The following is a 27,157-nucleotide window of genomic DNA, read 5'->3' as shown; positions in this document are numbered from 1 at the left end:
CTCAGTTTGGCTTTTTTTCCCGTTGTGTCGGAAAATATTTTTGTGCGTGTTGGGCTAGTTTTGTCCTGGACGACTGGATAGCCTGGGTGCTAGCGGATCTTAATGTTGCTGGCGCTTTTTTCTTTCCTTCGGCACTCATCCGCAGCAGCCAATTGGAGATGAGAGAAAGAGCCGGGCAGGTACAGAAGGCGACTAAAGCAGAACACGGAAGGAAGAGGAAGGTGCATGCAATCGCAGGGTGATGACCTCATCGGCAGCAGCCAATCAGAGGTGAGCGAAACAGCAGGGCAGAAACAGAAGGGGTCGCTGCAGAACACGGAAGGAGGAGGAAAATGTAGGTAGTTGTAAAGAGGGAGAGCTCTTCTACCACACGTCCATCGTGCTGCTCTCAGCTTTTGCGAAAAGAGAGCTTTCTGCTTTCACATCGGAACCTGCTTAATTCTCCGCTCATCTGGGTCCCGAACCTGAAGCTGCTGACCTCTCCACTTTACCCTGCAGAATCCTCCTAATCCAGCCCCTGCCTGGGAAGGGGAAGCAGAGGTAAGACGTGAGGTTAAGAGAATAGGCTTTTTTTTTTTTTTTGCCTGATTTTTAAAAAGCGTTTGATAAAGTACCTTATGAGAGGTTATTGAGAACATTAAAAAGTAATGGAATATGAGGAATTGTTCTGTTGTGGCTTGAGAACTGGTTAAAAGATAGAAAAAAAAAGAGAGTAGTGCTAATTGGACAATTTTCTTAATGGAGAAAAGTAAATAGTGGAGTGCCCCAGGGATCTGTACTAGGACTGCTGCTTTTTAACATATTCAAATGATCTAGAGATGGGACCAACAAGTGAGGTAATCAAATTTGCTGATGATTCAAAGTTGTTAAATCACAAGAGGACTTTGCAAGACAGGGAGACTGGACATCCAAATGGCAGATGACATTTAATGTGGACAAGTGCAAAGTGATGCATGTAGAGAAGAGCAACCCAAATTTATAGCTTCACAATACAAGGTTCCATAATGGGAGTAACCACGCAAGAAAATAATCTAGATGTTATTGTTGATAATACATTGAAATATTTTCCTCAGTGTGTGACACACCAAGAAAGCAAATAGAATTCTAGGAATTATTAGGAAAGGAATGGAGAATAAAATAGAGAATATCATAAAGCCTCTGTATTGCTCCATAGTGCAACTGCACTTTAAATACTGTGTGCAGTTCTGGTCAGCATATCTCAAAAAAACACATAGCAAGAATTAGAAAAGGTACAGAGAAGGGCAACCAAAATGATAACTGGGATGGAATGATTCCCCTATGAGTAAAGGCAAAAGAGGTTAGGGCTCTTCAGTTTGGAGAAGAGACAGCTGAGGGGAGATGATAGAAGTCTATATAAAATAATGAGTGGAGTGGAATGGGTAAATGCGAAATGGTTGTTTACTCTTTCAAAAAGTACAAAGACATTCAATGAAGTTGCTAGGTGATACATTTAAGACAAGTGAAAATACATTTTTACTCAATGCATAATTAAACTCTGGAATTTGTTGCTGGAGGATGTGATGAAAGCTGGTAGCATTGTGCATTTAAAAAAAGGTTTAGACAAGTTCTTGGAGGAAAGTCCATAAACCATTAAAATGTAGACTTGGGGAAATCCACTGCTCATCGTGGGATAAGCAGCATGGCATCTATTGACCTTTTGGGATCCTGCCAGGTACTTATGACTTGGATTGACCATTGTTGGAAAAAGGATATTGTGCTTGACGGACCTTTGATCTGACCTAGTATGGCAAATCTTTTGCTCTTATGTTTGTTCTTGAGGATTAGCTTTCTGGGGAAAGGGAGAAAGAGAGGTTTGCTCTGTAGGATAAGTGGGGGATAGAAAAGGGGCTTAGCGGAAAAAGAGGATGTTGAACACCATGAAAAGAGAACAAAGAAGATAGAGTGTAGGGGATACTGGTGCAGTGTCAAGGGTAGAATAAGCGGAGGAAGGTAGAGGCAGGAAAGGAAGAGAGGTGAGGGGCAAAGAAGAAGGGGAAGGGGTAAGATGCAGAGAGGAAATTTAGTGGGCAGAGAGGAGCGGGGGGATGAAGGTAAAGGGGGGGGGGGCTGAGGGGAGCAGGGCTGGTGCTAGCATTTTTTGTTGCTCTATGTGAACAATTGCTGTACTCCCCACCCAGTTCTTTCAGAGCACCATATTAAGTCAGATTGGCTAGATTGCAAAGTTAGCTAGATAAACTTTGGCGAACTTTGGAGTGATATTCAGTAATGCAACTGAACTATTGAATATAGACAGTTGTCTTAAAGATAGGTGGATAATTTTATCCGGCTAACTTTAGGATAGTTTGGCACAACCAGAGTTAATTGGATACCGGCTAACTTCACTCTTCCCAGAAATGGCCTGGAATACCCCTATGTTATCCGGCTAAAGTTTAGCCAGATAAGTGCACAAAATATTGAAAGGTTGGCATTTAGCTCGGCTCCCTCCAGTAATGTGAACTTTAAAAACTGACTGTCTCGGGTTTATTGAATGTTTTGATTGTCTATATTATGCTGTATTCCTTGTATTGCCAGGCCAATTAGATCCCCCTTTAGGGGTTTTGCATCAGAACAATTCTATTTCTTCTCTTTTAAATTTTATGTAGTCTTGTTTGTATTTTTTAATTATATGGGTTTTTCTTCAATTGAATTTTAATGGTATTGTAAAAAAAATATTTATAAATACATTTAAAAAACCTGACACCCCCAACCCATGATTGGAGGAGGGGAGGGCAGGCAGGTGCACAAACTCTTATGTACACACATTCATTCTCACATTCACAAACACACTCCCTCTCTCTCATTCACACACATGCTCTCTTCTTCTCTCTAATTTTACCATAATTTTATTGAATTTCTTGGAAACAATTTCTCAAGCATTGAAACAGAGAAGCTGTATAGTAACCCAAACATTTTCATAACATTTACCCCTCCCCTTACACTCAAGCAGTGTATGAAACCAACACCTGTGAATGAGCAAACAATCGGGATAAGTATTCCAAGTAACGCCATTAAACAACAATCATAAGGTAGCCTGGGACTAAACTTAACATCACGTTAAGACTAGCGCACATTTAGAAAATAACAAAGTTCAGAGAATTATACAGTTAAACATGGAAAGTCACAGGGAATAAAATTGTGGAAATACACCCTATATTTTAACACATTTCCCAGTATAGGATATGGATTTAATTTCCAGACAAAAAAATCTATTATCATTGCTTTCCAAAATGACAATCACAGTGCATCTGTTGCTAAATATTTTAACAAAATGTACTGCTTTACTATGAGGTCACATCTGTAAAATAACACCCGAGCAAGCCCCAATCCTACTACGTCAGAGTCGTGTTTCAAAATACGCAGCGTAGGTGATGTTGCAAGTGTGACACCAAGAAGTCCTAAGAGATGATGTAGGACTTCCTCCCACTTTAAAAGCCTTATATGGGGAATAAATTGTTCTATGAATTACCCTCAGCTGCATTCCCTTAAGAGAGTAAATTCTGTATCATTATAGCTGATCATATTATTCTCTGTAATGTCCACCTGAAGTTCAACACATCAGGCATCCGCTAAGGAGTTTAACCGCCCACAAGGCCAGACAGAATGAAGACATTTTTATATAAAAGTGGATAAATTATATTATTCCCTGTTGGTAAATATAGTATGCAACAATCTTTGAAAGGGTCCTGATGTGTAGTGAACTGATCTCAGTCGGAACTGTGTGTGAATAAAGCTTTTGGATTTGAAAATACACCAGAAAAGTCCAATGCTTTAAGACTAATATGTTCTACGCAATATTCAAAAGTGTGGATCTGCCTCCTTTGAAGGTCAGTAAGAGCGAAGAATATTCTTTCATTCAACATCTGTAAGCTACAATACTATATCCTCTCAGATCAGTGGTTCAGTTAATGATAATGCCGCTACTTTATTTATTTATTTATTTATTTATTGTTTTTGTTATACCGAGTTTCATGATAGGCATCACATCAACCCGGTTTACAAATAACAAGGAGTGTAAAGCATAACGTAAAAAACAATATTTTCAATAAGAACCTTGAACTTTAAATACAGTGAATCAGAAAAAGGGAGAGGGAAAGTTACTTGAGAAAAAGGGAGAGGGAAAGTTACTTGAATATTGCAATGTACTATATAATTAGGTTTACCTGTGAGTGTGCCGAGACCAATACAGCTGCTGCCGAATGCCATGGCACAATTGATTTCAGGACTCTCAGTTTGGAAACTTTATCCCGGTTTTGTCCAGCCTTCATTGGCTTCCCTTTCAGTACAGCATCAAGTACAAAACAGCCCTGCTAGTCCATAACCTGTTAAATTTACTAACTGCTCTTTGGATTACATTGCGCTCTTCACAAATGGCCTTACTTGAGGTTCTCTCTTTCCATCAGATTCGTCTATCTGAGATTCACAAGTCCACTTACTCTGTAGTGGCCCCTGATGCCTGGAACGTTTTACCTTATGATTTAAGATCATTGCAGTATACAAAAACATTTCTGTTTGAACAAGCTAATACATAAACTTAATTGTTTTTAATGTTTCATTTCTTATTTTTGCTGTTAAAGGCATTGTTATTTTAAGTATTTTAATGATTCTTATTTTCTTATTGTTTTATTGCATTTTAACTTTGCATGTTTTATTGTTAGCCGCCTAGGGCCATTGTGTGTTGGCAGGATATAAATAAATAAACCATACGATATATAACGCACTCATCATCTGGTGGGAAACCCGGATTCCCTCTTGGGGGCAATAAGAATGACACATCCCAAGGAAGTCCAAGTCCTTTCCTTAAATATTTCCAAGAATATCTAGCTGCTTTTATAATGAAGGATTTTGCTAATCTGTCTACAAATTCAGTAGAATCAGCATACAAGATAAATTTCAAATTCAAGGGAGCTACAAAGTAACTTTCTAGATCAGAATTCAAAAGATTTTCGAAGCTGGTCACAATCTCCTTCTGGTGCCAGTGAGTAGTCAAAGGTTGTCTTGTTGATAGTGTGTTTGCGAGGAAAGGAAAAATACAGAAAACGAAATCCATTTCCTCACGCCTAATTGTTAAGTACTTGCAACCCAGCACCTTTAACAATTATGCAGAGGTTGTACTAAGGGTCATCTATGAAAAGAAGGAAATGGGTAAACAAGGTTCCATATTCAAACAAAGACTTCATAAAGTCACTTCCTCCATAGAAACTGAAGTCCGGGACTCTAATGAGCAGTATTAAACTTAACAAGTGAAGATCCAGCAGGCTCCTTGTTTTTGATGCAGAAGACTTATGTTTTTGCAAATAAGGTCAATCAATAGTCTGCAAGACAGAACAATTACTAAGCAGGTGTTCCACAAGGTTAAAGAAATATTCCAATGGTCAGATCCAACATTTCCTATGGAATAGCTCGTCTGTGGGCAAGCATTACGGTTAGCAGTCAATCACATTCATATTTTAAACGTGTTCTGGCTGCCATAGGAGCTCCTAGACAGCAACTCTCACCCTCATGGTTTCTTCTCTCCACACATACCACCTCTGGGGAATAGTTCTGCCTCTGCTTCCTGTAACTGAGTCACAAAAACCTTCGCAGCCTCTGCTGATTCAAACGCGTGTACTGCTTCATTTCGTCAGAACTGTAGGTGAGCGGGTTATTGCAATGCAAACTTAACCTAGTGGGGTAAATTCTTTGTAGTTCTGTGTGATCCGATGTGAAAAATCTTGGAATATTAGAATCTTCTGGTTTTCATAGTATAAATCCCAATTCTTATGATAAACTGTGCTCAAAAGTCTCTTATATTGCAAGCTTAACACTTTTAATTATAACTCTTCACGACTTCTGGCTACCTGCTATTTTAGGGCCTAAGCGATGCGCTCGCTTGAGGACAGTCTTGCCACAGTTTGTCTCCAGGCCTACCTCAGAAAGCAACCATGTGTCAATTAATTGCTGCAATCCCTGGTCTGGGATTAATTCAGGAAGGCCTATGAGATGCAGATTATGGCGTTTTGAGTGATTTTTCTAAGTCATCTAATTTTTCTACAGTTTCTGCAACATATTTTTCCAACGCTTTAAGCCATCCTTCCTAGTTATACCATGGTCTTCTACTCTTGTCACTTGCACTTCTACTGCTTCCAACCAAGTACTAACATCTGTAATAGAACATTTAAGTTCAGCAATCTGAGCGGAGAGCTGCTCCAGTTTACCATCTAATGCTGCTACTACAGCCGTGGTGACATGTGCTACTAATGATTCATCCGGCAAGGTAGGCATCTCATTTTCTTTAACCTCAGCCATCTTATTATCAGACAACTTGCCTTTTTCTTTTTCCTTCTTTTGTAGCTCTAATGGACATATTATCACCACTTTTTAGCATAAACTTGTCCATGCCCCAAATCATTCTTAAGCTTCTAAAACACCACTCCTCTTGTATATAACATTTATTCTGTATACTATATTTAAATTGTATATTGTTTAACCATCTCTTTTCTCTCCTCTCTTCTTCCTTCTCCAAGTTCGGCTACCCTTGTTAAATGTAACTGTACTTTCGGACACCACAGTTCTAGTTTTTGTTTATAATGCACTCCTGTTCGATGTAAACCAGCAAGATATGTTTTCATGATTGCCGGTATATAAAAACTCTAAATAAATAAATAAATAAGAGGGTCCAGATGAGGGACATGCAAAAATCCCCAGAACTGTCTGCAGGGTGGCACCCGGAGCTTGGCAGCAGCGCGTCCTACTAAGACCATCACATCACGTAGCCTCCCCCTCTCTATTTTTAATAAACTGATACACCACTCATCTCTCCCAGGCGCTCTCCTCTCTCCCTCACGTACTTTCCCTCATAAGATTGCGCCTTCCTTCTCTCTCCCTCACAAGCTCGCCCCCTTCTCTCCCTCATTCATGCGCTGTCCCTCACAAGCTTCTCTCCCATTTCATTCACATACGTGCGCTCATATAACACACATGCCCTACAGGATGGGCTCCCCTGGTGTACTCTCTCATGGCTCCCATTTGGGTGCTGCCCCTCCTCCTAGTTCTGCCGCAGAATTCTCACAGCAATGAGGCGTCTGACACCCTCCCCCACCAAATGTATGGCTACTGTGGTTTTGGAAGTAGGTCCGAGAACAATGTGTAATCTACTAGGCATCGCAAGAGCTGGACACAGCAGAAAAAAAGATATATCAGCAGTTCTGCACAGCCATGCTTTGCCTCGGCCCCCCCCCCCCGGGTTGTTTTATTGGGTTTTTTTTTACCTTGCCACTGGAGGAACTTAGTCACAGGTACTGCCCCTGCCTGTGACCCACCCCCTGCTGCTCTCACTGCTATTGACAGTGCAGGAGCAGCTATTGACAGTGCAGGAGCAGCGAGTCCTCAGCAGCAGTGCAGAACCAGGGAACAATTGCTGTTGCTCCGTTTTATGTGGAAGTGGCTTAAATCTATTGAACTTCACGCTCATGGCCTATCACCTGATTGTCTGCTTTTAGCCTTATTAACTAACTTTTTTTTTTTTTTTTTTTTAATCATTGTCTTGTTTTATCAAATACCCCAACTTTCGATTGTAATTTATTTTTTTTTTTTTGTGTGTGTGTGTTTGTATAGCGCTGTATGTGTTGTTTAACGGTAGTGGTAGTAGTGTGCTTCTTCAGAAGATGACATTGTCTCCATGTATCACAACCCAGCATCCTCTTAATTTTTCTGTGTCGGTCCACCACTGTGATCGGACCCATCATATTGAAGGTGCCAACTACTGCCTGTAGGCCTTGCACCAGGCCTAAGCCAACTCTGCAGTCTGCTGCCACAGCCACCCCATGCCATTGCATGGTATGCACAGTGCCGGAACTGTGCATGGGGTAGGAGATGAGATGGGTAGGCTTTGGGCAGGGATACTGGTAGAGGTGTTATGTTGGAAATGTATAGTCCCAATAATTGGTTTTTTGGGTTTTTTTTAATTGCTTTCTCTAACCCTCCTTCCCTGTCACTCTTGCCCTTGTTCTCTTTCTTTCTTTCTTTCTTTCCTTGTCTTCTTCTCAAAACTTTTAATAAACAAAAATGAGTTGCTGAGTGGGTATGTTGCTGTATTAAGACTCACAATTAACTTTTTAAAGTCAGAACTATTCCCAGTTGAACAGATTAATGCCGGAATGTCCTTCTGTGTATAATGTAGTGAGGGAGAGGTTTGATATTTATTTTATTTATGCAGTTTTGTATATCCACCTGTTGGCACACAGTAAAAATGCTACAAATTTGTATGTTTTAATACATCAGAAATAAAATAATTATTGAAAATACCATTCATATTGGCTTTATTTGGTCCTCTGAAGGGGAAAAACAGTACCCAAATTGGGCTATTTTTTTTCCTGTAGCGCGGGAAAATTATTTTTATTATTTATTATTATTTATTGGTTTTTATATGCCGCCGCTCATCAGAGATATCACGTCTGTGTACAGAGAACGAAAAATACGCAATTGCGTTGTACATAAAACAGTATGATAACAACTGAGGAACAATACATTAAAACAGTTAACTGCAGTAACAGAAAAGATTATATAAATAATATATATATGGAATAGCTGTAAAAGTATAACTTATTATAGTATCAATGGATAATTGAAGGGAGGGATAGGAGGGGAAGTATAAACTTAAAATGGTGGGAAAATGAGAGAGGGTTGGGCTAGTTTTGGGCCGGGTGACTGGGGAGCTGAGTGCTAACAGTCCTCTGTGGCGCCGGCGCCTTTTTCTTTGCCTCGGGCAGCCCAGCCAGCAGTCGCAGAGTGATGACTCATTGGCAGCAGCCAATCAGAGGTGAGAAGAAGGTGACTGTTGCTGCAGAACACAGGAGGAGGAGGAAAATGTAGGTGGTTGTACAGAGGGGAGAGCTCTTCCAGCACACCTCCCTCGTGCTGCTCTCCGCTTCTGAGAAAACAGAGCTTTCTGCTTTCACCTCTGAACCTGCTGAATTCTGCCCCCCCCTTCTTGGCCCTGATCCTGAAGCTGCTGACCTCCCCACTTTTACCCTGATGACGTCTCCTAATCCAGCTCTGGCCTGGGACGAAGAAACCGAGGTAAGAGGCGAGATTAAGAGAAGATGAATTTTTTTTTTTGCCTGGTTGAGGATTAGTCTATTGGGGGAAGGGGGAACGAGTAAGTACTGTAGAACAGGTGGAGGATAAGAGGGGGATAGAAAGGGGATTGGGGGGGGGGAAATGAGAGGCTGTTGAACACTATGGAAAGAGGGCAAAGACAGAGTTGTTTGTTCCCTGTATTAGCAGGGAAGGCATCAGTCGTTCTCTGCCTCTAGCAGATGGCAGGCGAAGTCTGGTACAGCAGGAATGTGAAGGGAGGCGGCTCCTGGGGCAATGATCTCTCAGGCAGGCTGCTTTTCCTAGGGAGGACTTGGCTGAGCAGGAGGTTGGAGTCCCTGAACAACAATCAATGTGGCTGTCCTTCCTCCCTCAGGGGGGGTAGGACTACAGATCCTTGTATTTCACTTGTTGAGCAGAACTATAGGACTGCACCTTTTTTTAGGAGGCTCAGAAAAGCCCATAGCAGTGACTCGGCCAAAAGTTCCAGCCTTACTTGGAACACTTCCCACTGTCCCTCCCAAATCACCAGGAACTGTATTCAGCACTGGGGGAGGGAGGGGGCTGCAGGTAGAGCAGCTGCTGCTGAACTCGGGGGAGGGGGCCTCCAGAGCTGCTGGAACAAGGAAACATGGCAAATCATTCCAGGTACTCAGCTGCCTTGGAGTTATCGCTGGGAAACCTGCAGCAGGAATAGGACCCATGGGCCCTGGAAGAGAGCAGGACTTTACTTCAGAATTTGTAATGACAATGAACAAGGCCTTTTGCCAGTTAAAGTCTAGGAAAAGGCAGGAAGAAAAAGGCAGTTCCTCTCTTGCAAAAGAACTCCGCCTGCACAAGAAACCAGAATTGCTCCTTGACAACTGTTTGCCCTGGAGGAGGGTTCTCTTTTCAGGAAAGGATGAGCTAGAGTCCCTGGGAGTTTCCCAGATGGGACAGAAGGAAGGGGAAGTAGTAGAACAGATAGCGGATGCAACGTTCCAGGCTGTTTAGAAGTGAAGAACTGGAGCAGCTAACTCCCAAAATATCTCCCTCTTAAAGCTGGATGAGGATCAACCAAAACAAGAAGGGCCAAAAAGGAACTCGAATCTCACAAACATTCAGAGACTGGCCTTGATACAACATTTAAATGGAGAAGGGCTATGAAAAAACGGAACCCATTGCAACAACAGAGGGACCAGCTATTCCACTTGCCTAAGGTAGATGCCGTGGTTGCAGTGGGGACCAAGAGAAACATAATTCTGGTCAAAGGTGGAGCAATGCTTAAGCACCCACAGGATAGGAAGGTAGAGCCCGCACTGAAAAGATCATTTAACAAGGCTAGCCTTTCACTTTAGGCAGCCATTAGCAGAAGACATGTTTTAAGAGCAATAGTCAGTGGCTGCGACATTCCCCTTAGGGCGGGAACCCGGAGACATCACAATCCAGTAGCATGCAGTCACCAGTGGCTTTTGCAGCAGACACCTTGTATAAGTTAGTCAGGGCATTGGCAATGACTGTGATGGCCAGGCACCTACTGTGGTTGAAAAAATTGCATGCTGTGAGTGGAGGCCTTCCCGCTTGCAGTGAAGATGGAGCAAACCCCGGTGTGCCACCTGTAGAGACCGTCCCACTCATGGCGAAGATGTAGCAGGCCCAGGCGTGCCATGAGTGGAGGCCATCCTGGGGGCCTGCTTCATCTTCACCGCACGCGAGACTGTCTCCGCTCATGGCACGCCAGGGTTTGCTTCATCTTTGCTGCGAGCAAGATGGCCTCCGTGAGCGGCATGCCGGGGCTTGCCAAATTATGTGTAGAAGCTGTGCAGGAGGGGAATTCTGTGTTCCGCAGTAGTGCAGAATTCCCCCAGGACTAAAGGATCTGGGAGAATTGAAGCCACTGACATTGGTCCTGCTCTTATCCTCAAGCAGCTTCAAAAGATCCTCCAGTCGGGCTCGACTAAAGGAGTATAGACAATACAAACCAGGTAGGTCTCCTGCCCAGCAGAAATGTAAACCACTAGGCCAGGTACAGCCTTTCAAGGAAGCAGGTGCAGTGGCACAGATAAGGATACCAGGGGAGCCCACAGCAGATAGAAGTTCCCAGTGACTGTGCCCAGGTCCACTCTTTAATCCAACCAATAGAAGGATGGTTGTAACAATAGTATGAGCAGTAGGCCCATATTACAGGGGGTCCTAGAAATGAGCCGGTGGGGAAATGCTCTGGAACCAAAATCCCCAGTAAAAAAAAAAAAAAAAAGTGTTCAGTCCCTCTGCAAGGGACACAAAAAGAAAGTGGTACAGACAACAAGAGACAGATTATTTTATTTACAAGCGATTAGTACCAGTCCCAGTACAGGAAAGAGGGAAAGGCAGGTACTCCATTTTCTTTGTCCTCTCAAAGTAGGAGGCGGTGTTTCATCTGATTTTGGATCTAAAAGGGGTAAACCAGTCACTTTATGTACCCCACTTCTGCATGGAAACATTGAAGACCATGATTATGGCAGTAAGAAAAGCAGAAATTCTGTCAGAGGCCTACCTCCACATTCCAATAAGGAAACATAAGCTGTATCTGTGCTTCACAATATTAGGAAATCATTACCAGTTTGAGGCCTTACCATTTTGGCCTAGCAACAACGCCCCGGGACATTTACAAAGTTAATAATAGTAGTAGTCTTTCTGCACAGGGAAGGAATTAAGGGTTCACCCATATCTGGACGACTGATTAATAAGGACCAACTCTGTAAGGAAGGTGTACCAGGTAATGGGCCCGAGTTTTACAAACAATGGAGAGGTTAGGTTGGTTGGTGAACCATGGATAAGAGCCATTTGGAGCTCACAGTGGTTGACCCATCTTGAATTCCAGTCCAATACAAGGATAGGTAAAGTATTCCTATCAGACAAGAGAATCCTCAAGCTAAAAGCCCAGGCAAGGGGCATGTTGGCTACAGTTTCCCCAAGAGTTTAGGATTATCTCCAATTCCTAGGATAGCTACAGTCGAGGTTGTCCATTGGGCAAGAGCCCACTTGTGCCCTTATAGCAGAGCCTATTATCTAGATGATCGCCATAGAGTCGGGAATTCAACAGGATATTCCCTATGACGAGACAGGCCAGGGAAAACCTGCAGTGGTGGCTAATCAGAGCTAATCTGACAAAGGAAATCAATCTGGAATTGCTACCATGTGTGACCACAGACATAAACAGGACAGGATGGAGGACACACTGTGAAGGAAGGGTGGTGAAAGGATCCTAGTTGAGCAGAGAAGAGACTTTCAACAAATCACCGAGAAACTCGAGCAATCAGACTGACGCTAAAGTGCTTTCTTCCAGAAGTTAAGGGTAAAACTGTAAAGATAATGTCAGTCAGTGCGACAGCAGTAACTTATATCAACAGGCAAGGGGAAGCAGAATGTCTAATAAGATGTAAGAACATCTGGAAATATCAGCCACACATATATAGCAGGAGCACTCCAACATAACAGCAGACTTTTTAAGCTGCCAGACCCAGGGGAATGGGAGCTGGCAGAGGAGGCCTTCAACCAAATAATGACCAGATGGGGGAGCTCCCAGTGGGATGGCAACTCACAAGAACACTCAAGCAAAGTACTTCTTCAGCCAAAGAAGAGAATGGGGATCCACTCCTGTATGTGTTCCCGCCTTGGCCGATGATGGGAAAGATTCTAAGGAGGATTGCGAATCACCCGGGGTTATCATCCAGATAGCCTTAGACTGGGCAAGGCATCCATGGTACATGGACCTAGTAAGGCTCAAATGGGAGGAACTGCTCAGATTCATTCAGAACGAAGATCTGGTACATTAGGGACTGGGGACCAGTGACTGTCGAAACTCAGCACAATTTTGTCTTACAGAATGGCTCTTGAAAGGAGAAATCTAGGCAGAAGAGGGTACGCATGGCAGGTAATAGCGACCTTGCTTAAGCAAGCAAGAGATGTTCTTCATTAATGAGGGCAAGAGTTTGGAAAACCTTTGAAGCATGGTTTAGGAAGAGGGGGGTGCAGGTGAGAGAGGCAAAAATGCCCTCTAGCTTGGAAATTCCTCCAGGATGGGTTGGATGAAAGCCTAGCAGTTAACTCACTAACAGGTCAATTGTAAAAGCATCGTTTGCGCAAAAATGTCCACGTACGTGCGTGCAATGTAGATTTTTAAAAAGCTGCAAAATATGCGTGTAGGTACCCGTGCACGCATGAGGAATAAGGGGGTGGGGCATGGGTTTTCTGGGGTGGGGCTAATACGCATAACTCCGAATTTTAAAAACAAAAGCCACAGTGCGCACACGTTGGATATCTATATAACTTTACTGCTGCTCCTTATGAGGAGCAAGTCTATAAATCTAAAGTTTTAGGGCTTACAGAACAGGGTGCAGGGTGAAGAACCAGAGGGGTCTGAAAGACCTCGCTATTAACTGGACAAACTGGTGGATTGTTTGGAAAACAGGAAACATGCCTCACATGAGCATGTTTTTAAAATTAGACACATGCACGCTAGCTGTGCTTATACGCAGCTGGTAAATTTTAAAACAAATGTGCATAAGTTTATTTTATTTAAAAATGTTTATATACTGCTTTTACAACATAAAAATTCATCAAAACAGTTTACATACAGTACATACATAATAAATGCAAAAAACCAAAGCAGTATAGTATAAAAACTAAACAACAATGGGAGGACAAAACTAATAAAACTAAAATTAATATCTAGTCTTAGTATTAAGAACATAAGAAATTGTCATGCTGGGTCAGACCAAGGGTCCATCAAGCCCAGCATCCTGTTTCCAACAGAGGCCAAACCAGGCCACAAGAAGTACCTAACAACAAATATTGTTAAAAGTAGCTGGAGAATAGGGGAGGATGATAGTCGAGGGTGATTAAGTGTGTTCTGATGCAAAAGTCTCAAAAGCTAATTGGAATAGGGAAGTTTTTAGCAATTTCTTGAATTGTTGCAAGTTTGAAATTTGGCGAATAGAATGTGGTAAGGAATTCCAAATAGATGGACCTGCAACCGAGAGAGCTCTTTTTTGAGTGATGTCCAGCTTTGCAAGGCAGACTGAAGGAACATCCAGTAGGTTTTTATTTAGAGATCTTAAGTGTCGTGTTGGTTTATGAATTCACAGAATGGAGCACAACCAAGTTGAAGATGAGTTGTGTATGAGTGAATGAATAATGGACAGTGTTTTATATTGGATCCTGAATTTAATGGGAAGCCAGTGTTGAGAATAGAGTGCACGAATGATAAAAAAAAATTCTAGCGTGTTCTTGCTCGCATGCCAATATATGGGTACACATGCGATCATTTTAAAAATCGACCTGTAAAGGTACAGTTAGCCATCATATTTTGCTATGGGGGGGGGGAATCAAAAAGGCTCCTCTAATATCTTATCCAGATATGGCCTGCATCTTGAAAGGAGTATGCCACATTAGGCTGCTGGTAAGACTGCTTGTGCCGCTGTTGACCTGAATTTGATCCTGAGAGCATTTACAAAGGCCTCATTTGAACTGCTTAAAGGAGCCACCATAAAGGATTTAACATTGAAGGTTGTACTATTGGTAGCAATATGTTTGACCAGGAGGATCTTGGTCTTACAGGCACTGTCCTGCAGAAATCCTTCTCGCTTTTTTTTTTTTTTTTTTGAGAGAGAAGGTCTTGATCAGGCAGTCCTATCCTTCTTACTAAAGAGAGAGTCAGAATTTCACGTAAACCAAGTAGTTGCCTTACCGGGCTTCAGAAAGGAACAATCTTGAGGTGAAAAGAAGGATCTTTGATTTCTAGGTGTAAGGAGATGCCTGGTCAGATATCTGGACACTACAAACTGATTTTAGAAAATCAGACTAACTCTGTGTTATTCGTGGGGTCAATCAGAGGTGAAGCAGCCTCAAAGGCACAATGGATTAAGGAAGCAATTGCAACAGCATACATAATGAAGGGAAAGCAAGTGCCTAAGGGCCCACGCCACAAGAGCTCAAGCAGTCTCACGGGCGGATCACAGATAGATGGACCCAATGCAAATTTTTAGGGTAGCTACATGGTTACCCCTGTATTTATTGTAAAGCATTACAGGCTGAATTTTCAGGAGAAGCCTTTGCTATGGGGGTCTTGGAAGCAGCTTTGGGACAGGTACTGCTTAGGTACATCCCACTTGTTTGGACTGGTTTACAAGATGATGAGGAAGGATCAATTAAGTCTTACCTGCTAATTATCTTTCTTTGAGTCTTGATAGACCAGTCCAGAACCCAACCCCGAGAAGTGATCAGGAAACCAAATCAAAAGGAGGATGATGATGAAAATAAAGTAGGCAACATAAGAAATAAGCAGAGGGCTCTCTATCTTTCGAGCCGATACAGTAAAGTCCGCGGGAGAGCGGGCGAACGCCCACTCTCCTGTGTGCGCGATTCTGTATTTAAATGAGGCCCGGCGGTAAAAACAGGCAAAAGGAGGCGCTAGGGACACTAACGCGTCCCTAGCGCCTCCTTTTGGACCGGAACGGCAGCTGTCAGCGGGTTTTACTTTTCTTATCCTTCGGGACCTCCGACTTAATATCGCCATGATATTAAGTCGGAGGGTGCACAGAAAAGCAGCTTTTACTGCTTTTCTGTGCACTTTCCCGGTGCCCGAAGAAATTAGCGCCTACCTTTGGGTAGGCGCTAATTTCTGAAAACAAAATGTGCGGCTTGGCTGCACATTTTGTTTTCTGAATCGCGCAGGAATACCTAATAGGGCCATCAACATGCATTTGCATGTCTGAGCGCACTGTACTGTATCAGCCCGTTAGTTTCTTTTTTTCAAATACATTCTAGGGAGGTAGAGCAGAGGGTATGCTCATTCCTAGACTATTTCTGTTCCCTTTTTTTGTTGGAGTATTGTTTTATAATATTTTGTCTAGTTCCAGAAGAACCTTATCCTTCAGCTTGAGCAGAGACTGATGCCTTCACTGCTGCACCAGGCTTCCTAGGAAGGCACATCAGAACAAACAAGTTGCCCTCTGCCTTCATCTGCTGGTAGGGAGGATGAATCCCATTTGTCTGCAAGTGGTCTGTCAGGACTCAAGGAAAAACAATTAACAAGGAAGACCTAATTGAACTTTTTTTTTTTTTTTTTTTGCATTTATGTATTCCTGTTTATTTTTTATATTTTTGAATTAAGCTGACTCTTCAATTGCATTTGTAAATCTATTGTAAAAAAATTCTTTATATATATAAATAAAAAAAGTGACACTCCCCCAACCCATGATGATGTTGGGGGGGGGGGCCGCCCATAAACTCTCTCCTCTCTTATACATGCACTCTCTAACACGCACACATTTACTCACATGTACGCTCACAGACGCATTCCTTCTCTCATTCACAAACATGCTCTCTTCTCTCTAATTCTAACAAAATGTGATATACCAACCTTCTCAACAAACTTCACTTGGAATCTTATTGGTAATGTGCATGCAAGGTTCCATGGCAGTGGATACAGCAGAAGATATGACACAAAGGCAGGTATTCTTGTAATAAAAATATTTTATGTAAGATATAAGCCTGTTACAAAGTTTATATTACAGAGAATTGTGCAGATATTCTACTGAAAGAGAGAGAGGGAAGAAGGTGTGATAAGAGTGAGAGGTGAGGAAAGCTAGGGGTTAGGTCTGTGTGTGAGTGTGAATGTCCCTTTTTAACATTCTCAGATGGTTCAGTGATCTCATTAAGAGAAAACGGGTTGTCTTGTGGTTTAACCAAAATAAGCACTTTATACCGGCAGCTTTAGAAAGCTCTTTACATAGATAAAGTATTGGATATCCTAGGAGAGTGCAAGATTACCAATCAAGCATTTCAGAAGCATTCTCAGAGAGCGTTATTTACACACCATGTTAAATCCAATTTATTTTCAAAACATTTTCCTAATTGGGTGACATTAACGCAATATCCTCTTAATGAGATGGAATTATAAATGTATTTCATATGTTAATGATGTGGGATTCTTGTATTATTGTTCAGACTGTTTATTAAAAGTTCAACAATACAAAGAAGGCAATGTGCAATGAGCGGTTTCTCTGAGGCCCATTGCACCTAATAGAAAGAAACAATACAGACGTGATTTCTTGTAAATTGAGGGCAGGAATGAAACTTAAGTCCGAACTCTACACACTTTGACTTTTGGCCTGTATATTGTGTCACGTCAGCAACCTTGAATTAGTTTCTGCAAGTCTGATCAGTGCGATTCGCAGTGCAGTAATAAATAGCTACATAGGAAATCCTTTTCAAAACACCCTAACAGATGAGATAGAGATATGATCTGTTTTCCAAAAAAGGTTAAAAGCATGTTTCCTTCAAGTTAATATTTGCCTTCTTGTTAGTGATTGTTCTTGTTGGTTTTAACCTTTATTAGACAAAGGCTGCAATTAGGTCATTTTGTGTCTCTTTGTAAGCCTTTTAGTATATAGAAATTGCTTAGTGTTTTATCAAACAAGCCATCATCTCCCACTAAGACAGGAGCCAATGAGTCTGAGAGCTTCTTTCTTGAGCAATAATTTCCAGAAGTATTAGTTCAGGCCTGATTTGGTTCAGTTAGGTATATGTGTATTGTACGTAGGCCCAAGAGTCTTGCTGAATTACATTCTGTACATGTACAATACTGGCATTTCATGCTTTTTTGTGTGTGTGAATAATGCATGAGAGAATTTGAAAGCATATTGTTTGGTAACTGTAAACAGAGCATTAGAAGACTTGATTATCTTGCAATGGTCAATAGTATAACACACAGCACTTGTGTCATATTTATGATGCCTCTAACAGCTCCAATAATATGTAGCCTGCTATTTTAGCAGGTTCTCCTTAGCCATGGAGGTAAACAATTCCCAATATGAGTCCAAACCTTCAGGCTGATACAGTACGGTGTGCTCGGCACACGTTTGGTCACGCGTTTGACGTGCGTCTGTTACCTCTTATACTGTAAGGGTTAATAGCACGTCGAAAACGCGTGGCCAACCCCCCGAAAACTAATAGTGCTCATCACGTGCAAATGCATGTTGATGAGCCTATTAGTCACCCGGAATACTGAAAGTAACGCCTGCCCAAGGGCAGGCATTTAAATTCTAAGCAACCCGGAAAAGTGTACAGAAAAGCAGAGGAACCAAAACTTTAAAAAAAAAAAAGCAAAATCCGCCCGCTGGTCAGCGGTTAGCAAAACGGATGCTCAATTTTACCGGTGTCAGTTTTCCTAACACGTGGCTGTCGGCGGGTTCGAAAACCGACGCCGGTAAAATTGAGCATCGCTTGACTCTCTGACAGCCACCTCTAGCGCTAATGAAGCGCTAGGGACGTGCTAGTGTCCCTAGCGCCTCCTTATTAGTGCACTACCTAATTTAAATACAGAATCGTGCACCCAGGAGAGGTGCCTGGGCACATGTTGGGAGAGCGGGCGCAGGACACAGAGCGCCCTCTCTCCCGCATTTCTTATTGTATCGGCCTGTTTATGTCTTAGGTAAGGCAGTCACTACTGAGCATGGTAACTGAATGTGCCACCTCAGTGCCTGTCATAGAGAGAATTAACGGTGCATAAGGGATACAGAAATTTTGTGATAAGGAGGCTGAAAGTTCAAGCTACCACGATGCATGAGTGAAGGTATGTTAGCATGAGAAGTAACCATATATTAGGGATAAAACTGGACCAGGCCTGGATTCAGTGGTTGATGTTAAGAGAGACAAATAGCCAATCAAAACACAATGTAAGTTATAAGGCAGATGGTAACCTGTAGGACATGTGTTGCAGGGAAATGTATATGTTTCATCTTAGACCACAAGAAAATCTTGACACTGCATAGTAGAATTTGGATAACAATCAAAACTTTACTAGGATGAATGAGAAATTTTAAAAACATGATCAGTAGTAGGTATTGGCCAAAGTCTTCTATGCAGAAACACGAGCATCCTGTACAAAGTTTATAACAATTCTTTGGCTGATGGGTATAGGCATAGAGTTGTGTAAAGTTTAACAGCCTGTGTCATGTCTCTTCTCCCATGCCTCCAGGTAGCAGGTGCACCGCACAAGAGATAGTCTGCAATGTCAGTCATCATTGGTAACAAGGGGTGTGAATACGTTATGTTATCAATGGTAACTGAGGACAGTGGAGGATTGCTGCACCAGGTATCATTCTGTACTTAGTAGATAGTCTGAACATACAATTTCAGTAGAAAAGGAACCATTCTGTATAGAAAATAAATGAATACAAAATATATGAGGTGGTAGGCAATTATGAAAGTTTTTTTGCAGCTGTCATCTAGTACCCATGTGAGATATTGAGAAGAGGGTAAATATGTTGGCTTGACCATGGGTTCAAAGTGTTCCAATCTGTTCATCACGAGGATCCTTAAACTGTCCACCAAGCCAGATTAGCAATAGTACATTTAGGAAATTGTGTTGCTAGCCATCTAGGTGAGAGATGGTAGCCAGTGTCCTAATTTAGCATTGATAAAAATTTCTTTAAGGATAATAAGATCAGTCTGTACCTGATCAAGAAATATTCTTTTCTAATATGTATTTTTAATGTGCTAAGGTAGATGATTATAAGAGCAAAAGTAGCAACAGTTAGTGGGTTGTTTTTTTTTTTTTGTTTTGTTTTGTTTTGAGGAAGCCTCAATTGTTCTTGAAACAGTTGTATTATCCCAGTTGGTGAATCAAATAATTTGGAAGACAATGAGAGTTTTTTTCCAAATCAATTTGGACTGGGGGGGGAAACATCGGTCCACTGAGACTTTACTACTCTCCTTAACGGATGCTGTGTTACGAGGTTTTGATTCGGGTGTATCTTATTTTCTTATGCTAATTGATTTAACGGCGGCCTTTGATACCGTGAGCCATGCCCTGTAATGTCATCAGCTATCATTGGGATTGATGGCCGTGTTCTCAGGTGGTTCTCTTCCTTCTTTTCTAATAGATCATTTCAAGTTAATTGGGCAATCGTATGTCTGATGTTTTCCATATTGATACGGGTGTCCCTCAAGGTTCATACCTTTCAGCAACTCTCTTCAATATTTATATGCTTCCTCTGTGTAAATTACTGGCAGACTTAGGGATTTCTTTCCTTTTGTATGTGGATGACATACAGTTTTACATTCCATTTTCTAAATCGTTTCGATACCATCATTCTATGTGAAAGCTATTTAGCAAGTCCTGTCTCCACTTAAACTAACATTAAACCCTAATAAGACTGAAATTTTGGCTAAGTAGAAATTTCTCCATGGTTAAACCACCAGTTCCGGATCTACTTTTCAAATCACTCCCTCAAATTAAGTACGTGATCTAGGTATCCAGTTAGATGAGAATCTTACGATGAAAAAGCACATCAATAAATTAATTAATATAGGCTAAGCCAAGTTATGTATACTACATAGGTTGAAACCTTTATTAACCTTCGAGGATTTTCGTACTGTATTGTAAATTTTTGTTTTCTCAAACTTAGATTATTGTAACTTGGTCTTCCCGCCTGTCTCTTAAAACCTTTACAATTAGCACAAAATGCCTCAGCTAGACTTTTATTAGGAACTAAGAAATTTGATCATATAACACACTCGCTGATATCCCTGCACTGGCTACCAGTACAATCACAGATCTATTACAAGGTATTAATGTTAATACTTAAAATGATTCATTCAAGCGATACTGGTCTGATTGGGGTGACAATACAACGATACACATCTCAACGAGAACTAAGATCTCAAAATAAAGGTCTACTGACTGTCCCAACAATACGAAGTGCACATTTAACCCATATAAGAGATCGTGTGTGTTCTATAGCTGGTCCAAAGCTTTGGATTTCACTACCTGAGATGATATGCTTGATACCTGATAGAGATTTAAAAGTGAGTTAAAAACATGGCTGTTTAAAAATGCATATAATCTTACCTAAAATCTAGAGAGTGTAAGAAAACTACAATCTCAAGAATAACGAAGGATTTTAATTTGAAGCATGAAGGATAAAAACATGAGAGAGTGAGAGAATGTCAATAGTAAAAATGATGAGAAATCATTGGTCTGGAAGCATGCAGGAGAAACGTAATGAATCATGATTTACAATGTACTGAGTATAAGATATTAGTTATTGCGTTCTGTATCATCTCTTATGTTATAGTATGCGGTTAATTTGTATTTTGTTTTCAGTATGTGGTTTAATTTGTATTGGATTATTTCATTTCATTCGCTTTATATTAATTTTCATTTTAAAATTATGAATGTTATTTTTGTAAACTGTTGTGATCTTGATATGGAACAACAGTATATAGAATGTCTAAATAAATACATAAAATAAATGTGAGGCAAAATCTTTAGAAGCATTTAAGATGTGAATCCCATGTTATTATGGAGCACCTCCCAAAGCAGTTGAATTAAGGACACAAGTGTAGTTCATACCCCACCTAAAATTGCATACAATAATTCATGCTTGTTTCAAAATCTTAGCTTGGGGTGTGTGACTACATATTAGACCAAGCATTAGGCACATGCATGTGACTAGTGGTAAGCTGAGAACAATTTGGGTATTGGTGAGTAACCAAAACAATGAAACAGGTGCCAAGCAAGAAAATGGTATTCCACATCATGTAAAACCTGAAAAGGATGTCTTTAGAGTCTAGGAAGGGCAGAGGTGATAGAAGATAAACTAAATGCATAAGTTAAATCCTGATCATATGCTGTTGATTACTCTGGAGCCAAGTATAGGTAAACTGTTCAGATACTCTTATCTTGTCAGGAGATACTGTATAGAATCAAGGCAGAAGGGCCAAGACCATGTCTCCAGGGAAATCCTTAATTATTGTGTTCTTTCTAAAGACATGGAAGTAGGTGGATCAAGGCACTCCATGAAGTCGGTGAGTAGCACATTTAAAACAAACTAGAGAAAATTCGTTTTCACTCAACGCACAGTTACGCTCTGGAATTCATTGCTGGCGGATGTGGTTAGGGCATTTAGTGCAGCTTGGGTTAAAAAAGGTTTGGATAAGCTGGAGGAGAAATCCATAAACCTGCTATTAATCAAGTTGACTTAGGGAATAGCCATTGCTATTAATGGCGTGGGATCTATTTAATGTTTTGGGTACTTGTAACCTGGATTGGCCGCTGTTGGAAACAGGATGCTAGGCTTGATGGACCCTCAGTCAAATTCATTATGGCAGCTTCTTATGTTCTTAACAAAAACTCAGGTTGATAAGGTCTTTTCCCACAGGGAAAGGTGGGGGTACTTCAGATAGTGACATACTCCATCTCTGGCATTAGTCCACTATTCTCACAAATAGTTCTGTAATAAAACTTAGGTAAAAGGAAAGCTTAAATAGCAACAAAACAGTAGTAGTCCATAATATGATCAAATTTAAATTAATGACTGGAAGGGGGACAGTAAGTTAATCCACAGCTGTAGTACTAACCTTTCAAAAGGGAAACTTTGATAAAATGAGAAAAATAGTTAAAAAAAAAAATTGAAAGGTGCAGCTACAAAGGTAAAAAGTATGCAACAGGCATGGATATTGTTAAAAAAAAATTACCATCCTAGAAGCACAGTATATGTACTGTGGAAAGAAAGGTCAAAGGAAGGTCAAAGAATTGCTAGTATAGCTAAAAAGTGAGGTGAAAGAGGCTATTTTAGCCAAAACATCTTCATTCAAAAATTGGAAGAAGGATCCATCAGACGAAAATAGGATTAAGCATTGGCAAGTTAAATGTAAGATATTGATAAGACAGGCTAAGAGAGAATTAGAAAAGAAATTGGCCATAGCGGCAAAAACTCACAATAAAAACTTTTAAAAATATATCCGAAGCAGAAAGCCTGCGAGGGAGTCGGTTGGACCGTTAGATGATCGATGGGTTAAAGGAGCACTTATTTATTTATTTATTAACTTTTATTTACCGACATTTGTGCAGCACATCATGCCGGTTTACAAAGAACTCAGGTGGGTGATACAATAAAACAATAAAACAAAAAACAATGTACAATGAATAAAATAAAAGTAAAACTATAACGATGTAACCTTAGAACAAAATACTATTCCTTACAATAAGGACACATTGACCGATCATGATCAAAAAATAAATTAAGGAAGATAAGGCCATCGTGGAAAGATTAAATGATTTCTTTGCTTCAGTGTTTACTGAAGAGGATGTTGGGGAGATACCCGTTCTGGAGACTGTTTTCAAGGGTGATAATTCAGATGAACTGAACCAAATCACGGTGAACCTGGAAGATGTGGTAGGCCAGATTGACAAGCCGAAGAGTAGTAAGTTACCTGGACCGGATGGCAAAGAACTAAAAAATAAAATTTCAGACCTATCATTAAAATCATCTATTGTACCTGAAGATTAGAAGATGACCAGTGTAACCCCGATATTTAAAAAGGACTCCAGGGGTGATCTGGGAAACTATAGACCAGTGAGCCTGACTTCAGTGCCAGGAAAAATCGTGGAAACTGTTATAAAGAATAAAATCACAAAACATTTAGGTAGACATGGTTTAATGGGTCACAGCCAGCATGGATTTACCCAAGGGAAGTCTTGCCTCAAAAATCTACATTTTTTTTGAAAGAGTGAATAAACATTTGGACAGAGGTTAACCGGTAGATGCGGCGTATTTGGATTTTCAGAAGGCGTTCAAAGTCCTACATGAAAGGCTTCTAAGAAAACTAAAAGGTCATGGGATAGGAGGCAATGTCCTTTTGTGGATTGCAAGCTGGTTAAAAGACAGGAACAGAGTAGGATTAAATGTGTCAGTTTTCACAGTGGAAAAAGGTAAACAGTGGAGTGCCTCAGGGATCTGTTCTTGGACTGGTGCTTTTTAATATATTTATAAATGCTCTGGAAAGGGGTACGACAAGTGAGGTGATACAATATTATGCAGAGTAGTTAAATCTCAAGTGGATTGTGATAAGTTACAGGAGGACTTTGCAAGACTGGAAGATTGGGTATCCAAATGGCAGAAGAAATTTAATGTGGACAAGTGCAAAGTGATGCATATAGGGAAAAATAACCCTTGCTGTAGTTACACAATGTTAGGTTCTATCTTAGGATTTACCACCCAGGAAAGAGATCTAGACGTCATAGTGGATAATACATTGAAATTGTCAACTCTGTGCTGTAGCGATCAAAAAAGGAAACAATGTTAGGAATTATTAAGAAGGGAATGGCAAATAAAACAATGGATGTCATAATGCCTCTGTATCGCACCATGGTGAGACTGCATCTTGAATACTGTGTGCAATTCTGTTCACCGCATCTCAAAAAAGATATAGTTGCACTGGCGAAAGTGCAGAGAAGGGCGACCAAAATAAGTTGCATGGAATGGCTGCCCCATGAAGTTAGGGCTGTTCAGTTTGGAGAAGAGACGACTGAGGGGGGGCTATGGTGCAGGTCTACAAAATCATGAAAGGACTTGAAAAGTTAATGTAAATCGGTTATTTACTGTCTTAGATAATAGAAGGTCTAGGGGGGTACTCCATAAAGTTAGCAAGTAGCTCATTTTAAAACAAATCTAAGAAAATTATTTTTCACTCTGTGCATAGTTAAGCTCTGGAATTCATTGGCAGAGGATGTGGTTACAGCAGTTAATGTAACTGAGGTTAAAAAAGGTTTGGATAAGTTCCTAGAGGAAAAATCCGTACACTGCTATTAATTAATAAACCATAGTAGCTTGAGATTTATTTAATGTTTGGGTACTTGCCAGGTGTTATGCTCAGGCTTGTGGACCCTTGGGCCGACGGGGGGATGGAATACCTTAGGTTCTCCCGTCGGGTGGTGAGGCAGGATAGGAGATGCGACCTGCTTGACCCTGGCACTGAGACTGAGGTGGCTGTGGAGGCAGACGAAGAGTCGCGACGTTGAGGAGCGGAACTATATCTTCGCCACTGGAAGTCCGCGGTCCCCCCCAGGAGGAGCCCGTAGGGACCCGGGCCGCTGGGACTTAGGTGGGCCCTTGGAGACGATGGTCCGGAAGAAGTCCAAGGTCAAGTGCCAGAGGGTCGTAGCTTACCAGTCCGAGGTCTTACACCAAGGGATTGCCACTTGCCAGTCCAAAGTCACCCACCAGGAATCACTAAGACGAGACAGGAACCAAGAGGCAAGGATCCGAAACACAAGAAGACTCACTGAAGCAAGCAGACTCAACTATGTAGGACGTTGCCAAGTCAAGGAATGAGCAGAGGAAGCCTCCTTTTATACTTCCTCTGCTCTGGCTCATTGGAGACAGCTGAAAGTAGTTAAAGAGATCAGGTCCCTTTAAATCTGGTGAGGAGGCGCGGCCTCGTGCCTAAAATGGCAGCGGCCATCTTGGATTCCAGCCGCGGGGGAGAAGCTGCCTGATGCCATGTAGGAGGAGCAGGGACGGCTCCCAGCCCGGCGGTCAACCTGGGGGCCCACGCCAATGCGCGGGAACAATGGGCACCGGACCACGGCTCTTCTCCTGATGTTGCCGTGGCGGGTCGCCATCGTGGTCGGGTAGGGGGCCGCGGTCATCCGCGGGCACGGAACACAACACCAGGTACTTGTGACTTGGATTGTCCACTGTTGGAAAAAAGATACTGGGCTTGATGGATCTTTTGGTCTGACCCAGAATGGCAATTCTTATGTTCTTAAAACAGAAGCATAATAAAAGCAATCAAATAAATGTGGGATAAACTAAATAAAATGAACAATATTCTTTTTATAGAAAACATCACATAATTATCAAGATATATATATATATCTATATATATAATCAGATCTATTATACAGGACTCATCAACTACACAGCAGAAGTAAATATAATGTAGAGGTTACCATCCCATAGGAAACCTTTTTACAGAGTGCAGGCATCAGTGCAGCATCCCAGCCAGTTATGCCTGAAAACAAATCAATAAACAGACATTAACCATATGGTTTCAATTGTGTGATATGTTTCCAGAATTGCTGGTTATAACCTTTTGCATATACATCTGTCCAGGGCTGCTAGCAAATCAAGTTTTCTACTTGTCTTGCTCTAAAATGAGTTTTCTTCTTCCTACTTTTTTTTTTTCTTTTTCCAACTCTTCTCACTGTGCTTCCAATTCATGAAATGAATGTATCTCATGCAGTTTTTAAATTTACCTTTGCCTTGCCCTCTCCAGGGTCCATGTCCTCTATTCCCTCTGTCTCTGCCATGTATGTACAGGGATGGGACCCTCAGTCTGCTATTTCCTAGCTTCCGCTAATGTTTGTTTGTTTATTTAGCATTTTTTATATACCGAAGTTCATGTAGCAGAGTTACAAATCAGTTCGGTTTACATTATAACATTAACAGGCATGTAAGAATGCGATTACATTGAACAAGGAAGAATAACTTGGATCAACTGAACTGGGAATGTGGTTCAGTTATCTGTGAAAGCTGAATCTTCCGAGCAGAGATCCTGTCCAGAGCATTAAAGTATCAAAAGGCACTTCTTTTGGATCCTCTGAAAATTAGCAGTAGGTGTTTAGTTACTTCAGGGGAGAGCAATTCTAAGAAAAGTTCCTTATACCATTTCTGAATATAATGTCCTGTTTTGGGCCAGTGTCCCTCTTCATGCTTCCAGAATCCAGTCTCTGTAAGCCTCTGGATCATTTGGTCTACCTGCACATTCCATACGTCCACTATAAATTATTCAGAATGCAGCGGCCAGTTATTGACAGGAACCCCAATTCATGAACATATTACACCTGGTTTTGGAATCCTTACATTGTCTCCCTATATCATTTCGTAGAGATTACAAACTGGCAGCAATTATACACTCACTCATAACTTTCGCTCATCCTGAATTACATCTATTCTTAAGATTCACGCTCCCGTTAGAACACTAAGATCTTCCTCTCAACTACTCCTTGATGTTCCGTCTCCTAGGGACATCCACTTGGAAAAATCTCGAGAGTGTTCTCTCTCATCTGCAGGCCCTGTACTATGGAACTCCCTTTGTTTTGAACTGAGATGGCTTACTGATAAATAATTTCAAAAAAACCAACTTTGAAAACCTCCCTATTTAAAAAAAAAAAAGAATTCCTGAGTCACAGATTAATCATAATCTCCTGGTTAGCAGACTTCTATTTTTCTTTATCTGTTTTTTT

The 27,157-nt window shown here is 41.2% G+C and overlaps 1 protein-coding gene across 5 annotated transcripts in view; it reads left to right on the top strand.

Annotated features, from left to right (window-relative positions):
* The first annotated feature begins 170 nt into the window (after nt 1-170).
* The window catches only part of NAPEPLD (N-acyl phosphatidylethanolamine phospholipase D), a 116,890-nt gene continuing 89,903 nt past the window's right edge, over nt 171-27,157 (top strand). For 3 of the 5 annotated variants that reach the window (XM_029615466.1, XM_029615467.1, XM_029615462.1), the window contains exon 1: nt 277-540. Coding sequence is in view for 1 of the 5 variants with exons in the window: in XM_029615465.1 (XP_029471325.1) it covers nt 242-270 (29 nt within the window). In the remaining 4 variants the exon portion in view is untranslated. The other 2 variants (XM_029615463.1, XM_029615465.1) reach the window with 2 other exon arrangements.

Source organism: Rhinatrema bivittatum, chromosome 9 (genome assembly GCF_901001135.1).
Source record: "Rhinatrema bivittatum chromosome 9, aRhiBiv1.1, whole genome shotgun sequence".
Lineage (NCBI taxonomy): Eukaryota > Metazoa > Chordata > Amphibia > Gymnophiona > Rhinatrematidae > Rhinatrema > Rhinatrema bivittatum.
The sequence above is the reverse complement of the archived record's forward strand: the minus strand, read 5'-3'. Positions and strand labels throughout refer to the sequence as shown.